Source organism: Panthera onca, chromosome E3, assembly GCF_046562875.1.
Source record: "Panthera onca isolate mPanOnc1 chromosome E3, mPanOnc1 haplotype 2, whole genome shotgun sequence".
In the NCBI taxonomy this organism is placed as follows: domain Eukaryota; kingdom Metazoa; phylum Chordata; class Mammalia; order Carnivora; family Felidae; genus Panthera; species Panthera onca.
This window is the reverse complement of record NC_138354.1, coordinates 29,488,040-29,504,524: the sequence shown is the minus strand read 5'-3', so window position 1 is coordinate 29,504,524 and position 16,485 is coordinate 29,488,040. Positions and strand designations below refer to the sequence as shown.

At 44.2% G+C, this 16,485-nt stretch overlaps 1 protein-coding gene across 2 annotated transcripts; it reads left to right on the top strand.

Annotated features, from left to right (window-relative positions):
* The first annotated feature begins 871 nt into the window (after positions 1 to 871).
* MPV17L (MPV17 mitochondrial inner membrane protein like) lies at positions 872 to 15,164 on the top strand. Of its 2 annotated transcripts, XM_060648583.3 has the most exons (4): positions 872 to 1,284; positions 4,749 to 4,819; positions 9,271 to 9,300; positions 9,381 to 15,164. In XM_060648583.3, the coding sequence occupies exons 1-4, from the start codon at positions 975 to 977 to the stop codon at positions 9,558 to 9,560; spliced, it is 591 nt and encodes a 196-aa protein (XP_060504566.1). In that variant the 5' UTR covers positions 872 to 974; the 3' UTR covers positions 9,561 to 15,164. The 2 variants fall into 2 exon arrangements, with proteins under 2 accessions (XP_060504566.1, XP_060504567.1); XM_060648584.3 differs by lacking the exon at positions 4,749 to 4,819.
* Positions 15,165 to 16,485: the final 1,321 nt, after the last annotated feature.

Here is a 16,485-nt window from a genome sequence, read left to right as displayed (position 1 = left end):
CTCGAGGGTCTCTGCGCTGACATGTGGAGCCTGCTTGGGATTCTCTCTCTCTCCCTCTCTCTCTGCCCCTCCCCTGCTGGCGTGCTGGATGGCTCTCTCTCTAGAAATAAATAAAAATTAAAAAAGAGAAGAAGAAGAAGAAGAGGGAGAATGAGAATGGGTTTGAATATGACAGAGAAGGAAGAAAAAAGGAGGAAAAAAAGCAGACAACCGAGTTCCATTAGATCAGAGATGACATCTGTTGCTGGGGTCCCCCCTGAGCCGTGCTTCAGGGACTCTGCCTGGGAGCTCCGCACGTTTTCCGAGGCAATATTCAGGGAGTCCACACACTGAAGTGAAGGCAATAGGTCCCCCCAGCCTCACTTCCCCATCCACGAAAGGCCTCACATTTTAACTTGTGGCTTTGCCTCTAAGCGACACAAGTGTATTGTGTGCGTTGGAAGAGTGAATTCCGTGCCTGTAAACATTTAACATACACCATCCTCTTGGTAACTGAATTTTGGTATCCCTTCCCCCCCGCCCCCATTTTTTTGAGCTGTAATTCACATACCATAGAATTCACCGTTTGAAATAGCATGCAGTGGTTTTCCGTACAACCATCACCCCTTACAGAGAACGCTTTCGTCGCCCCCCAAGGAACCGCGCACCCAGTCGCTTCGCGTTCTCTCCATCGCCCTGCCTCTGGCAACCGCTAGTCTACTTTCCGTCGCTGCGCATTAGCCCATTCTGGACGTTTCATGGAAATGGACCACGCGTTCTGTGGACCGGCCACGTTTCAAAGGCTCAGCCCCGCAACGGTTAGTGGCCACGGGATTGGACGGCGCGGATTGGGTGTGCGCGGGCCGCCCAATGACTCGGGAGCATCTGGGAAGACAGGTGCAGGTGGCGGAGGCGGCGCCGAGGGCAGGGCCGGCGGGCGGGCGTGGCCCAGGGGGCCTGCGCGGCGGTCGCTGGCGGTCGCCCCTAGCGCGGGCATGGCGGGTGGGTGGCGGGCGCTGCTGCGCGCTGCCCGGCGCTACCCGTGGCCCACGAACGTGCTGCTCTACGCGGCGCTCTTCTCCGCCGGCGACGCGCTGCAGCAGCGGCTACGGGGCGGTCCGGCCGACTGGCAACAGACGCGGCGCGTGGCCACCGTGGCCGTGACCTTCCACGCCAACTTCAACTACGTATGGCTGCGCGTGCTGGAGCGCGCGCTGCCCGGCCGTGCTCCGCGCGCCGTGCTGGCCAAGGTGCTGTGCGATCAGGCGATCGGCGGGCCCGTGGCCGTCTCGGCCTTCTATGCCGGTGAGCGGCCCGGGCGGGGACCGGGTCCAGGGCGAGATCCGACGAGGGGGCCTGGAGCCAAGGTTGGGGGACTGGAGGCCGGGGCTGGGGGCTCCTGGGGGCTGGGATGGAGCCAGGGGCTCTGGGGCCGGACCCGGGCTGCAAGCCAAGGGGTGGGGGTGAGGGCAGGATTTCAGACGGCTGAGAGAGCCAGGGCAGGAGCAGGAGGTCGAGGTGCAAGAGTTGACAAGTCTGGGGACAGGAGATTAAGGGGAGAAGCTCAGAGGTGGTAGTTGGAGAAGTGGAGAACTAGGATGCCAGGGTCCAGGATCGGAGTTGGGACGCTGGGGTTGTGCATAGTTGAGTGGCTGGAGGTTTCAGGGAGCCTGGGAAGTCGGCTAGACCTGGAGGAAGGCAGGACTGGGGGGCCGCCTTTTCCCCTTGGAAAAGGTCCGAATAAACGTCGAGGAGATCATAGCTCCTGTCCATGGCGGCTGCAACCCCAGTGACCTAGTTATGGGACAGGGCAGTCCTGCTCCTGGGAAAATCCACGCTCAGGGCTATGGGCCTCCTTTCTACTGGCAGACACATCAATGAAATGGGAGGGGACTGGGGACCATGGGCGCAGAGCAGGTGGAACGGAGTCCCCCAGAAAATTCATGCTCAAGGCCTCAGTCCTGCTTTGGTAACAAGAATTTCCTTTGGGGGTACATTCCCTGTATAGAAAAGCCACAGAAAATGTGAGGGGACCTCGGATCTTGCCATAGAGAACTCTACGCCTAGGAAAAGACCTAGGAGGCCCTTCCTCAGAAAATCACCCTGGGTCCTAAAGGCCTGACTTTGGGAATCTTCCACAGGACCTTACATGCCAAAACCAGTGCCAGGGGCTCTGTAGCCTCTGTCCTCCTAGCAGTTTCTATAGCGGGTGAGGGCGAGGGCAGGGGAGTGGCACCAATTCTGTAAGAAAATCCAAGGGTCCTGGGCCTGGCCTTTGCATTGGGGATAACAGATTCCCCCAAGAAGGTCGTCTTTTCAGTGGCTGTTGGTGCCTTCTAAACTGGGTTGTGGGGCTCCAATCATCTCCTTGAAGAAACCACAATGCCTTATGGGTCTTATTTTGGGGAGCCAGATTCCGTTCCTTTTCTCACAGACCCCACAGGAAGCATGAAGGGCCTCGTTGCCTGCTGTAGGCTCAGCTATCCCATGGCTGATGGGGTCAGTGGGGTCAGGGAAATAGAGGACCCAAGGCTGGGGCTGCCGGGTGCCTGGTACCAAGGTGTGACTTCCATGCCACATTGGCAAGGAGGTTCCTCGTGGCCATTACTGCAGTGGTCTTGAACGCTGGTGAGGATTTGGGACCTAGGGGCTGGGCCTCTGGGAACCGTATTCCCATTTGATCTTCAAACAACCAAGGGAGGCAGATCTACTTTATTATTGCTGTGTTACAGAGCAGAAAACTGAGATTCGAAGGGGGTTAAGTGATTTGCCCAAAGACAACATAATCCACACGATCCATTCCATACCATGTTCTTTTAAAAAAAAAAAATTTTTTTTTTAACATTTATTTATTTTTGAGAGATAGAGACAGACAGAGCACGAGCTAGGGAGGGGCAAAGAGAGGGAGATACAGATTCCAAAGTAGGCTCCAGGCTCAGAGCTGTCAGCACAGAGCCTGAAACAGGGCCCAAACCCACGAGCTGTGAGATCATGACCTGAGCCAAAGTCGGACGCTTAACCGACTGAGCCACCCAGGCACACCCATACTGTGTTCTTAATCTTGGGTGTTGTCACTGTGTGTGAAAGCAGAAAGAAGCCTCGGTAACCAGGCTCCAGGAGGCCTGCGGTTCAAGTCGGAGGCTCTTGGAGCTTGACATGGATCCCTACCCAGATGGCTGCTTTGTTTTGCTTTTTAGATTTCTGGCCCGATTTCCCTCTCCTCGTGTGAAAATGAAGGTGGGAGGAGTGGGTTGGATGTTTGTTCCAGGCATTTCCAACTGGGAAATTGCCTGTATCAGATGATCCTTTGTGCTGGGGCCACCTGGGGGAGCTTGGATTATGATGGAGAGGTCCAGCTGGGAATCTGCACCCGGGTTGGACGTGGTATAACATTAACCTCCCCAAGCTCATTTTTCTGCTTCTGTAACTACCAACATCCGCAGATTGTTGGAGAGGGGAGTCAAATGGAATAAGGCACATAAAGTGCTTAATGCTTAATTAGTGCTGGGTAAGTGGAACCCGACCTTACCAATACTTGCATGCAAGGGTATTCTCCTAAATTCTGTTCTAAAAATCCCTTGCAATAGGCTGAAAAAAACACCTCTCATTTCCCCTTCCTCCTAATCAGATTTGAAGGAGAATTTTTAAAGCACTTTTATTTTTACTCCTTCCTAAAATAGGAGGATTTTGTCTTTGCTCCCTGAATTTCTTTTCGGGGTTGTTGAACATGCAAAGTTTTCAGAATGTTTTTAGGAAGGCTCAAGCGACGTTCTTGCTTTCAGATTCTGATTGGAATAATGATACTGGAATAATTCTGATTAGAATATTGAGGGGGAACTTTGTAGTTGCCAGAGCACCCAGGGTCTGTCAGCCACTTTTTTTTAAAAGAAGGAAATTAAATATTTGTTCATTCATTTGTTATTTTTTAAAGTTTTTATTTTGAGAGAGAGAGAGAGAGAGAGAGAGAGCTCATGTGTGTGCGCCTGTGAGCAGGAGAGGGACAGAGAGAGAGGGAAAGAGAGAATCCCAAGCAGGCTCCCCCCTGTCAGCCTGGAGCCCAATGCGGTTCTTGATCTCAAGCATCAGGAGATCATGACCTGAGCCAAAATCAAGAGTTGGACGCTTAACCAACTGAGCCACCCAGGCACCTCTATATTTCTCAAATTTTAAACATCTTACAAAAAGTTTGGAAGGCAGAGAAGTCACCAATCATCTTGCTATCTGAATGCTGTGAATTCTCTTAAAATTTAAAAAAAAATGTGTATTTTTTCCTATCACTTTTATACTCTGCTATTTCTACTTCATATTTACCACTCCTTTAAGATTTATCTAGTTTTTGTTTATTTATTTATTTAAGGATTTTTCAAATTTTATTTTTTGTTTTTAAAAACTGTTTATTTTGAGACAAGAGAAAGACAGACAAGATGCACAGGGGAGGGGCAGAGAGAGAAGGAGAGAAAATCCTAAGTAGGTCCTTGCTGTCAGCCTGGAACCCGACTTGGGGCTCCATCCTATGAACCGTGAAATCATGACCTGAGCCAAAATCAAGAGTTGGATGCCCAACCAACTGAGCCACCCAGGTGCCCAAAGATTTATCTGGTTTTAGAATGGAGGTTATGTCGTTTTCACTGTTGGGTCAGAAGAGACATGATGAATGAGAAGATACCACTGGCTACTTTGCATTTTGAAATAGGAAATTTTAACTGTTAGGCAGTATTCTTCCCACTGAATCTTTGAAAAATTCTTTTGGTGTGTGTTTTTACAAACAGGCATGAGTATTCTCCAGGAAAAGGATGACATATTTTTGGACCTGAAACAGAAATTCTGGAATACGTACAAGGTAAGAACAGACTTTTGAAAAGGTAACCCAGATCTTTTCGTATATTTGTAAAATTAAGTACATTTTAAGGAAACTCTTCTTAAGTTAGGGCTCCAGTTGGTTGGCACCAGGGGATGGTATATTGATGGAGAGATCTTAAGATTGTTTTGCTAGTGAATGAGTAAGACGCTTTAAGGGTGTCTCTACATTGGGAGTGTCTATACATGCGTGTCTGAATTTTAGTCAATGTTCATGATGAGTCCTGTTTTGAAAATTTACTCTCATTGTGGTTATAGTTTTTTTAGTGAAGTTTGGACCCAAAGAGGTTAGTGCACAAGAGGAATAGTAACACATGAGTGATTAATGGAATCATGCCCATTCAGAGCCAATGTCCCCAGGTGTACATTCTGCTGAGTCCCTGTGAAGGATGTTCCCCAAGCTCACTTCTAGACTCAAAGCAAGTCACGTGTCGCACCATTTGCTCAATACAAATATACACAGCCCAGTCCAACAAGTATTTATTAACTTATTCCCTGAAGATTTATTGAGCAGCACCCTGAAGGCCTGGCAAAATCAGGGGTGCTTTCTGTCCCTGGCCTAGAGCATGTTTTATTCTATTAATCCCAATTAAGTGAGTTTTCAGGAGGGCCGAATATGCACAGACTGGGCCTTGGGCTTCACGTGTGTTTAATTCCCTATCAGAGGCGGTGCCAAGCCACACCGGGCTATTGCCTGTACTGCTTCTGGCATCTTCTATGGAGCAATACTGAGCCCCAGAATCAGCATTGCCTGCTTGATGGTTGGAGGCAGATGGTAGGGAGGGCGGAAGCTGCATGCTCCCCTCCCCACCCCCCCTGCCGTTATGCTCAGGGACAGTTTCTTCTCCTTTTTTTTTTTTAATGTTTATTTATTTTTGAGACAGAGAGAGACAGAGCATGAACAGGGGAGGGTCAGAGAGAGAGGGAGACACAGAATCTGAAGCAGGCTCCAGGTTCTGAGCCGTCAGCACAGAGCCCGAAGAGGGGCTCAAACTCACGGACCGTGAGATCATGACCTGAGCTGAAGTCGGACACTCAACCGACTGAGCCACCCAGGTGCCCCAGTTTCTTCTCCTTTAAGGGGAAAGAGTATTCAGAGCTCTTGTTATTTCCCTTGGGGCAGAAATCAGGAGCCCATCGGGACTCACAAATCCAAATGTGATTTTCTTCTGCTTTATTTTGGAAAAAGAAACAAGTTTGCCCATTATGTCAGAGATCCTATGGAGGCATCTACATGTAACGTTTAAAAAAAAAAGAGCAAGCAAGCAGAATTGGGAAAGAAAGGGGCTTTATGCAGGGACTTGCAGGTCTTTCAGATTCTCCTCTCTTAACGAAGACACACAGGCCACCTTTGTTGGGTGTTGGATATCCTGCCAAGCATCCTATACGTCAGGAATAGCGGCAGGAGAAACCAGCTAGAAGGTTAGTGTAACCGAGGTCACATTAGAAACAGAGAACGGTGGGGGAGTGCCTGGGTGGCTCAGTCGGTTAAGCGTTGGGCTCTTGATCTCGGCCCAGGTCATGATCTCACGGTTCATGAGATCGAGCCCCAAGCTGTCAGTGCGAAGCCTGCTTGGGATTTTTCTCTCTCCCTCTCTCTCTGCCCTTCCCCCACTCATGCTCGCAAAATACATAAATAAAGCTTAAAAAAAATAGGACTGATTGGAGAGCTATTTAGGAGGTAGAATTTGTCGCTCTGGGTGAATGATTGGTGGTCGGGGTAATGGGGCAAGGACGCATCTAGGGTGGCCCACAGGTCTCTGCCTTGAGTAACTGCATGAGTGGTAGCTCATCACTTGGGGTAGTGCAAAGAGGATAGCGAGCCGATTGGGGAAAAAAGATAGATGAGTTCAGTTTGAGAACTATTGAATTCTAGATGCCATTAGAATATCCAGAGGGAGACTTCCAGATGCACAGAGGAGAGCCCAGAGAGAAGGATATCAGATATGGGAGAAACTGGTTAAAAACGGGCTTTTGAGCCAAGCTTGATCAATGAAACCAAGAGCACAAACACGAGGAGTTGGAAGACAAGAAGCGTCCAAAAAGAACCTGTCACAAAGGCTTTCTTGTAGCCCAAGGGACATGTGAGTGAAAGCAGAATTGCTTTTTGGTTGCTGAGGAATCAACCCCATGCCCAATCCAAGTTCTTTGGATGAAGGCGGAAAGAACATGTCTCATTTATTTGTTGTTTACATGTAGGTAGTAGTTGAGTTTTTACTTTGTTCTGCACAGATAGCATGCGATTTATGTCTCCTTTCACTGCCTGCAATATGGTGGCTCAGGTATATTCCCTCTTAGAAATATATCTTGTATTACATTCTTCTCTTTTATAGGTTTTTATTTTTTTTTAATTTTTATGTTTATTTATTTATTTATTTATTTATTTATTTATTTTTGAGACAGAGAGAGACAGAGCATGAACGGGGGAGGAGCAGAGAGAGAGGGAGACACAGAATCCGAAACAGGCTCCAGGCTCTGAGCTGTCAGCACAGAGCCCGACACGGGGCTCGAACTCACGGACCGTGAGATCATGACCTGAGCCGAAGTCGGACGCTCAACTGACTGAGCCACCCAGGCGCCCCATTATGTTTATTTTTGAGAGACAGAGGGCGAGCCAGCAGGGCAGGGGCAGAAAGAGGGAGACACAGAATCTGAAGCAGGCTCCAGGCCCTGAGCTGTCAGCACAGAGACAGATGAGGGGCTCGAACTCATGAACCGTGAGATCATTACCTGAGCCGAAGTTGAACGCTTAACTGACTGAGCCACCCAGATGCCCCATCTTTTATAGGTTTTTAAAACTTTAACTTGGAAATGATTTCAAGCTGACAGAAAAATAACAGAATAGTTCAAAGAATACCCTTTACCCATATTCGCCTATAGTTAACATTTTGCCTATTTGTTTTATTATTTCCTGGCTCTATCCATCTATCCATCGATCTTTCTATCTGTTTCTCTGGATGACTTGAGGGTAAATTACACACAGAATTACCCTTTACCCCTAGATACTTAAGTATCTATTTTCTAAGAATAAATATGTTCTTTTATATAACCACAGCAGAGTTAGCAACTTCAATACATTTAACAACGGTAATAATCCTTTTATCTCACCCACCAACTTTATGCCATGTTTGTAAATTCATTATCTAATGGTCTTTACAGCATTTCTTTTCCTTTCAAAAGGTATAGGATGCAGTCTAGGGTCAGGTAGTGCATTTAGTTGTCCTGTCTCTTTAGTCTCCATTAATTGGGAAAATTTCCTTAGCCTTCTTTTGTCTATTACAACACTGATATAATTTTTCTTAATTTTTTTATTTTTATTTTTGATAGAGAGACAGAGAGAAGCAGACTGCGAGTGGGGGAGGAGCAGAGAAGGAGAGAGAGACGGAGACACGGCATCTGAAGCAGGCTCCAGGCTCTGAGCTGTCAGCACAGAGCTCTGTGGGCGGGGGCTTGAACTCACAAGCCATGAGATCGTGACCTGGGCCAAAGTCGGACACTTAACTGACTGAGCCACCCAGGTGCCCCTCAACACTTTAGTTTTTGAAGAATACAGTTTTGCTTCTCCCCTTAAAAAACAGCAACAAAAAAACCCCACAACAAAACCCCCAAAACAAAATACTCCCTTTTTGGGGGTATTTTGTAATATACAAGAATGTCAGCTAAACTTATTCTACAGCAAGAAATAGTAGAATATATTATTTGCCTTCAATCTTTTTACATAAAAAATCAAACGTTTTAGATAAAATTTGAGTCCCTTCTGGCTCTCATTGTGTGACATAGTAGACTATGTTATTAACAAATCATTCCATGAAGAACGAAAAATTTAAAACTTTACTGATGATCCTTTTATAAATGTATTCCTGGGGCATCTGGGTGGCTCAGTTGGCTCAGCATCCAACTCTTGATTTTGGCTCAGGTCATGATTTCAGGGTGGTGGGTTGGAGACCCACATCAGCTCCACTCTGGGCATTGAGCCTGTGTATGATTCTCTCTACCTCTCTCTGCCCCTCTCCCCCACTAGTGCTATCTCTTTTAACACACACACACACACACACACACACACACACACACTCCTATAGCATTTGCTTGGCCTAACAGTAAAACCACAATGTATAAATATATGTTGTTATTTTGAAAGCGGCTAAGAGAAATGGTACTGATTCTGAGAGTCTTCTCATTCTGGGTCTGTGGATATGACTAATATAAATATCTCGTACCTGAAATCTCTTTGCACAGCTCTTACCCTCTTATGCTTGAGAGACTTTAAGTAGTCTGATTTAATCGGCTTAGTCTGAAACATAATACCACCTCCACATTTTATCTGCCTGGTATTTCTTAATCTTTCATAGCATGAGCTGTGGGAGTGTGTGTGTGTGTGTGTGTGTGTGTGTGTGTGATTAAAACGCATTCTAATAAAGTTTTTCTTTATTCCAGAGTGGTCTGATGTACTGGCCCTTTGTGCAGGTGAGTGTCGAACGACTCAGAATGCTAATTCATGGCTGTGGTTTGTCTGGAGCCTAGCATACTCTTTCTTTCTGTTACAGCTGACCAACTTCAGCTTGGTTCCCACGCACTGGAGGACAGCTTACACTGGACTTTGTGGTTTTCTGTGGGCTACCTTCCTCTGCTTTTCACAACAGAGCGGTGATGGCACGTTCAAGTCTGCTTTCACCTTCCTTCATGTGAAAGAGGCCGGTGCCGTTGAAAGGCCTCCCGAGAAATGAGAAGCCAAGGACTCCTTGACAATGATGGATTTATTTTATTTTATTTTTTAATGCAGTGAATTGCTTGCAGATAAGAGTCTACTCATCAGTTATGTGCTCCATTTTGGAGAATTACTATTGCATAGACCCACTGATTAAGTATCAATGAATACTTTAAATTTTATTCAAACCTTTTTTCCCCATGCTAGTCTGAAAGTATCACTTCTCTACTGTGTTCACGTCTCTAATACTTTGGTGACCACTGTGCCATCATGGCATTTTGCAATTATTACTATTTCTATTCTAATATTTTAATGCCAGTTGATTTAAAAACCCATTTTGCTTCTAAAATCTCAGGTTGTCTCCTAACCACTTTGGATCTGTTGAACTTTTATACCAAAAATATTCCTTATATAAGTAAATTGGTGTTTACATAGAGCTCAATCAAGGAGAAGATTGAATAACTTGATTTTTTTTTTCTGGAAATACTTTATAGAATAATTTCTTGTTCTCCTGATGCTAAGTTCTGTAAGAACATTTTATGCCATCAAAAAATAATAATAATAGTATGTGATTGGTGTGTCCTGTATAGAAATGTATTTCATGGATGTCTTCTGCTATTGTAATTTTGAAAAATTTTTTTTAACGTTTGTTTATTTTTGAGAGAGAGCAGGAGCAGGGGAGGGGCAGAGAGATAGGGAGACACAGAATCCGAAGCAGGCTCCAGGCTCCGAGCTGTCAGCACAGGGCCGGATGCAGGGCCCAAACCCACGAACCGTGAGATCGTGACCTGAGCTGAGGTGGGAAACTTAGCCGACTGACCCACCGAGGCGCCCCATACAACTATTGTAATTTTGAAGTTAAGTAATTTTTAGTTCATGTGTTCTAGTTTTGAGCAAATTCAGTTGACCGAAGTATCCCATATCTGTATTCTAGACTTAGGAAATATACACAACATCTGGCTTCTTAAAGAAATATATTGAGGGGCGCCTTGGTGGCTCAGTTGGTTAAGTGATGACTTCGGCTCAGGTCATGGTCTCGTGGTTTATGGGTTCAGGCCCCACGTCGGGGTCTGTGCTGACAGCTCAGAGCCTGGAGCCTGCTTTGGATTCTGTGTCTCCCTCTTTCTTTGCCTCTCCCCCTCATGCTCTGTCTCTCTCAAAAATAAAACAAACATTTTTTAAAAATTTTAAAAAATATATTGAGTGAAGTTTCTTTTCTAAGAAAATGAACACATTTTCTTCCTCTGGAAGGAAAACTCTATTTCATAGGTTTCCAAGGAAAACAGTTATCCCAAATTTCACACCGATGTTATATTTTTAAAAATCAGTGTTTTCAAATAAATCTTTATGGGCAGTCTTTGAGGCAGGTGTGAGAAACCTGATCCAGACTTTCTGATTTACTGTTTGTCTAACCTCAAAACCAGTGGGTCTAAAAATGCTGTGGATATCTCAGGAAGGTTCAGCAAACTTCACCTAAAAACTGCACCCCAATGCTGTTTTTCACGAGTTTTTCATGAGCATTTCACAAGTTTTAACATGGGAAGAGCTGAAGTGTTCATGCATTTATCTTGAGAATTTGTATTTAAGATTAATTAAGGAATGTGCACTTAAGAATTTTAAGCATATAATTCATATAATTTGTAATATAAATGTGTTTAAGTCCTAACTATATCATGTCTATGATTTATTTGAATTTACTAGGTATTAATATATTTTACATTATTGGGAGAATGGTGAGAACATTTCTAGACAGCTTAATTCTAAAATTTGTTACAGTACTCGCATTATTTTGAAAGTAGTTAATACAACAGCTATTTCATAATATATAAGACAGATTTTGTCATTGAAAAAGTGTATCTAGAGTAACTATGATAAAGTACTGCCTGGCAATCTTTTAGACGAGCTTCAGCATTACTTTTTTGATGGAATAGTTGCATTTTGTATAGAAGTAATTGGGAACACAGGGGCGCCTGGGTGGCTCAATCGGTTAAGCGTCTGACTTCGGCTCGGGTCATCATCTCGCAGCTCATGGGTTCGAGCCCTGCATTGGGCTCTGTGCTGATGGCTCGAAGCCCAAAGCCTGCTTCAGGTACTGTGTCTCCCTCTCTCTCTGCCCCTCCCCCACTTGTGCTCTGTCTCTCGCTCTCCCAAAAATAAATAAATATTTAAAAAGATTTTTAAAAAGAAGTAATTGGAACACAGACCTTGTTTATACCGTCAAGGGGGAAAAGCTTATTATTCATAAATGAGTGTGATCATCTTTACTCAGTCACGTGCTGCCTTGTGCTGTAGAGAACATATAGCATGCATTCTCTGAATTTTTGCAAGTGATACACTTCTGATTTTTATGCAATAGTACTTTCATGTTTTAGTGTGAGAAATGAAAGTTACTCCAAGTAATGCAATGTTTGTCTGTTTTAAAATGCTGCTGGGGCACCCTGGTGGCTCAGTCCGTTAAGTGTCCGACTCTTGATTTTGGCTCAGATCAGGATCTCTCGGTTCCTTAGTTCGAGCTCCGCATCAGGCTCTGCGCTGACAGCATGGAGCTTGGTTGGGATTCTCTTGCTCCCTCTCTCTCTGCCCCTCCCCTATCCCTCCCTCTCTCAAAAATAGATAAATAAACATTTAAAAAAATAAATAAAATGCTGCCACTCTTGGTAAACCCTAAACCTCCCCAGGTTTGGAATTGAACAGGTGGCCCCCACTGTTCCTCCTGATTTTCCCATTCTGTAAGGTTTCTTTAACGCCCACTGTGTTCTTCTGGCCCCGTGCTTGCTCAGGCAAAGGCAAAGCCTATAATTCGTTTCCATGAACAGACATGAGACAGACCAGATTTTCAAAGACAACTTTACTTAATGCGTGTGGAAGACAAAAGGGAAATTTGAAAGGGGAATTTGAAAAATGTCAAAAGCATTTTTTTTTTTTTAAAGAAAGATGCAGAGGGGTATATGACATGGCACTATTATCATTTTTTTAATGTTTGTTTTATTTTGTTTTTGAGAGAGAGAGAGCGCACAAGTGAGGTAGGGGCAGCAAGAGAGGCAGACATAGAATCTGAAGCAGGCTCCAGGCTCTGAGCTGTCAGAGCAGAGCCCAACGTGGGGAGGGAACTCATGAACCGTGAGATCGTGACCTGAGCTGAAGTTGGATGTTTAACTGACTGACCACCCAGGTGCCCCTGTCAAAACCATTTTTTTATAAAAATTTTACAGAATACTGAATTCTTTATTTTTTTCATGTTTATTTATTTTTGAGAGAGACAGAGAAAGAATGCAAGCAGAGGAGGGGCAGAGAGAGGCAATCCCAAGCAGGCTGTGCACTGTGAGTGCAGAGCCCAATGCGGGGCTCAAACTCATGACCCATGAGATCATAACCTGAGCCGAAATCAAGAGTTGGACACTTAACTGACTGAGCCTTTGAGGTGCCCCCAGAATACCGAATTCTGGTCGTCTCATGAGTTAGTTTGAACTCAGAGATCACAAATCCTGTCCTTGGTCCAGGCATTTGGGGTAGTTACCCTGTACCTCGAATAGTACCTTCCAGCATTCCTTTTTTCTGACTCTGTGATTGTCACTGTTTGATAATACCATTGACCACCACCACCAGGGAGTTGTCATTAATATCAAGAGTGCTCGAGTCCTGTCTTATTGGATGACTGGTTCCCATTTCCAGTCTTGGAGATAGACCTCTTACCCAAATAACTGAGAGAAATTATTTCCCAATCCAGGGGCAATCTTTACTTCCATTCAAATGGATGTGACCATTCTTATTATCCATCAGATAAAATAACAGATAAAATAACCATAATCCTAGCCTTCATGTAAACATCCAACAAATGTTATTAAATGGTCAGTGTGGGGGTGTAAAGAGGATAAACAACATGACGAGAAGTGTGTGGAAAGAATCATGGTCTATTTGGGAGTAAAAGTAAAAAAAAAAAATTGATAATCAATTTCTCAGGACATCTAGTCCAACTCATCATTGAGTGCTTGAGCAGCATCTATGACAAGTGGTCAATGGAAAGCTTGGATTTTACACAAATAAAACCACCCAGTCATAGGTTAGTGGTATAAGCAGCAGGTACTTTGAAATCATGGTGCCCTGAGTAATCTAGGAAGGCTTCCTGGAGGAGATGCCTAAGTTGGGTCCCAAAGGATGGACAGTCACAAGACTAGAGGTCTGCAAAGTGGAATGATGATTGTAGGATGGGATCAGATGAGATGAGACCTTAAAAGACAAAGCAAGAAAAGTATCTTATCTTATATCTTATCAGAGAGAGAATGGGAGTGAGGAAGAGGGGCAGAGGAAGAGAGAGAGAGAGAGAGAGAGATAGAGAGAATCTTAATCTTAAGAGTGAAAATCTCCACATTGAGTATGGATGCAGGGCTTGATCCTACATCCCTGGGATCATGACTTGAGCCAAAATCAAGAGTTGGATGTTCAATCGACTGAGCCACCCAGGTGCCCCAAGAAAAGGTCTTTAAGTTCTAACCTAGAGGGAAATGTCCACTGACCCTTCCTCAACTTTGGGTAATGTAAATGCTTCTAGCTAGCTTACTTGTATTTAAAAAATCATGCATGATTTGCAATTTATTGGTATTTTTCATTTGTAGGAAAATTAATAAAAGTGATTCCCTCTCATCTATATCATGGTTTGGGAAGAGAGAATTAGGCAATGTATAAGTTTGCATATGTTTAAATTTTCTAATACCAAGTTTGAGAGAAGCACGTGAAAATATTTTCCTCAAAATCTGTGCAGTAAGGCGATTGGGTAGATAAAGTAATCGATCATTTGTCCACTCTATAGCTAGTGAATTTGGCATTTAGGGGTTCATACAAATGAAGGATGCTTTGGGAAAACTTTTCCTGATTTGTATGGATACTTTTGGGGCCAGAATAAAAACTGTTTGATGAATGTAAGGAATTAAAGCCACTAAGAGATACAGTTCAAAGAGGAAAACATTTCAACATTGTAGGACTTTATTAATAATTATAAGTCTGTTTTTTTAAATTCTTTGACGAAAAATTTATTTCTTTTACAATAAAATTGTAGATAAGAGATTTAACTTTGATATTTGAGGTTGTATCAAAATAGGTCGCCAGATCACTATATTAACCACAACCAACCAAATTAAACGTAGGTAGGTTCTTTAGTTGGGGTATGTTACCTAAAATTAGAATTTCTAACTCACGTATCATTGTTATATACTTTATTTGTTTACTGTTTTTCTTCCAAAGATTGTCACCCTTTAGAATCTGTTTGAAGCTTTCAAAAAATCTTTTTTGCTATGTGGGCAATTTACTTTTAGTTCAGTGGAATTTTATGTGGATTTTTACAGAATATGTAGCAAAACAAATTCTATCCAGAACATACTTAACAATATATTCTGGAGGCAGCTTGCATTCAGAAATTAGGTTCATCTTCTGAAAGTATTAGAAAGCAAATCCTGTTGCTGAGGATTTAGACTTTACAATTGGCTACATTCAATCTAGTTTTACCCATAATGTTTGGAATCTAAAGGAACCAAATCACAAAAAATGCAATTTAAAAACTACTGAAAATTTTCCTCTTAATACTGCCAAAGGCCAATGAGTGAAAGGGGAAATCAGAGTTTAAGGATCAAGTATGTACTTGGAGTTTATTTATTTTTTTTTATTTTTTTTTTTTTTTATTTTATTTTTGGGACAGAGAGAGACAGAGCATGAACAGGGGAGGGGCAGAGAGAGAGGGAGACACAGAATCGGAAACAGGCTCCAGGCTCCGAGCCATCAGCCCAGAGCCTGACGCGGGGCTCGAACTCACGGACCGCGAGATCGTGACCTGGCTGAAGTCGGACGCTTAACCGACTGCGCCACCCAGGCGCCCCTATACTTGGAGTTTATTTATTTATTTATTTATTTTTTTATTTATTTTTGGGACAGAGAGAGACAGAGCATGAACGGGGGAGGGGCAGAGAGAGAGGGAGACACAGAATCGGAAACAGGCTCCAGGCTCCGAGCCATCAGCCCAGAGCCTGACGCGGGGCTCGAACTCACAGACCGCGAGATCGTGAGATCGTGACCTGGCTGAAGTCGGTCGCTTAACCGACTGCGCCACCCAGGCGCCCCTATACTTGGAGTTTAAAGATAACAGATAAGGATGCCTGGGTGGCTCAATCGGTTAAGCATCCAACTCTGGATCCTGGTTCAAGTCATGATCTCATGGTTCATGAGATCGAGCCCCGAGTTGGACTCTGCAGTGACAGCAGGGATCCTGCTTGGGATTCTCTCTCTCTTTGTCTCTGTCTCTCTCCCCACTCTCTCTGTCTCTGCCCCTCCCCCTGCTTGTAAAGATAACCCATAAAGAGCTGAGAGCAGTAGCCAACCAAGTGAACAGAAGTGAGTAATTAATAATTGAGTAACATTTTGAATATATATCAATTAAAAGCTTTGCTTTTAGTTCTCATCCCTTTTGTAAGTCTGTCTTTCCTTAAATCTTTATTCACCAATATATTCTTCTTTCTCTGTCGAATGGCCATACCTAACCCCCTTCTGTCCTTCACCCCCTCCCCCCATCCATGACCACCCAAACACTCCAGGACAGAGTAATTGTGATGAGGCCAGGGGCTGGAGCAGTTCAATGGCACGGCAGCCATGCTTTAGAGAGACGGTAGCAGAGACTCCCTCATTTTGATCAGCAATAAAGGAGAATTTTGCAGTGAGTAAACATTCTGGAGGCAGCTTCCATTTGAACTTAGGTTCATGTTCTAAAAGTATTAGAAAATTAATGGATTCTTGTGCCTGAAGATTGAGACCTTGCCTTGCCCGTTTTCTTTTCAGAGATGCCCTCTTCCATCTAGGTGCCCTTTCCCTGCATGCTCTCTGGCTATAATACTGTATCTTCCAAATTAGTTCTTGTTTCTTTTCCTTGCCTCTCAAAACTCCCATTCTCTTCCTGTGGCTGA

Coding starts and splice junctions, on each gene's coding strand:
- MPV17L (XM_060648583.3), top strand. CDS start 975: ATGGCGGGTGGGTGGCGGGCGCTGCTGCGCGCTGCCCGGCGCTACCCG. Junction 1,285..4,748: donor CGTCTCGGCCTTCTATGCCG/GTGAGCGGCCCG, acceptor TTTTACAAACAG/GCATGAGTATTCTCCAGGAA. Junction 4,820..9,270: donor AATTCTGGAATACGTACAAG/GTAAGAACAGAC, acceptor TCTTTATTCCAG/AGTGGTCTGATGTACTGGCC.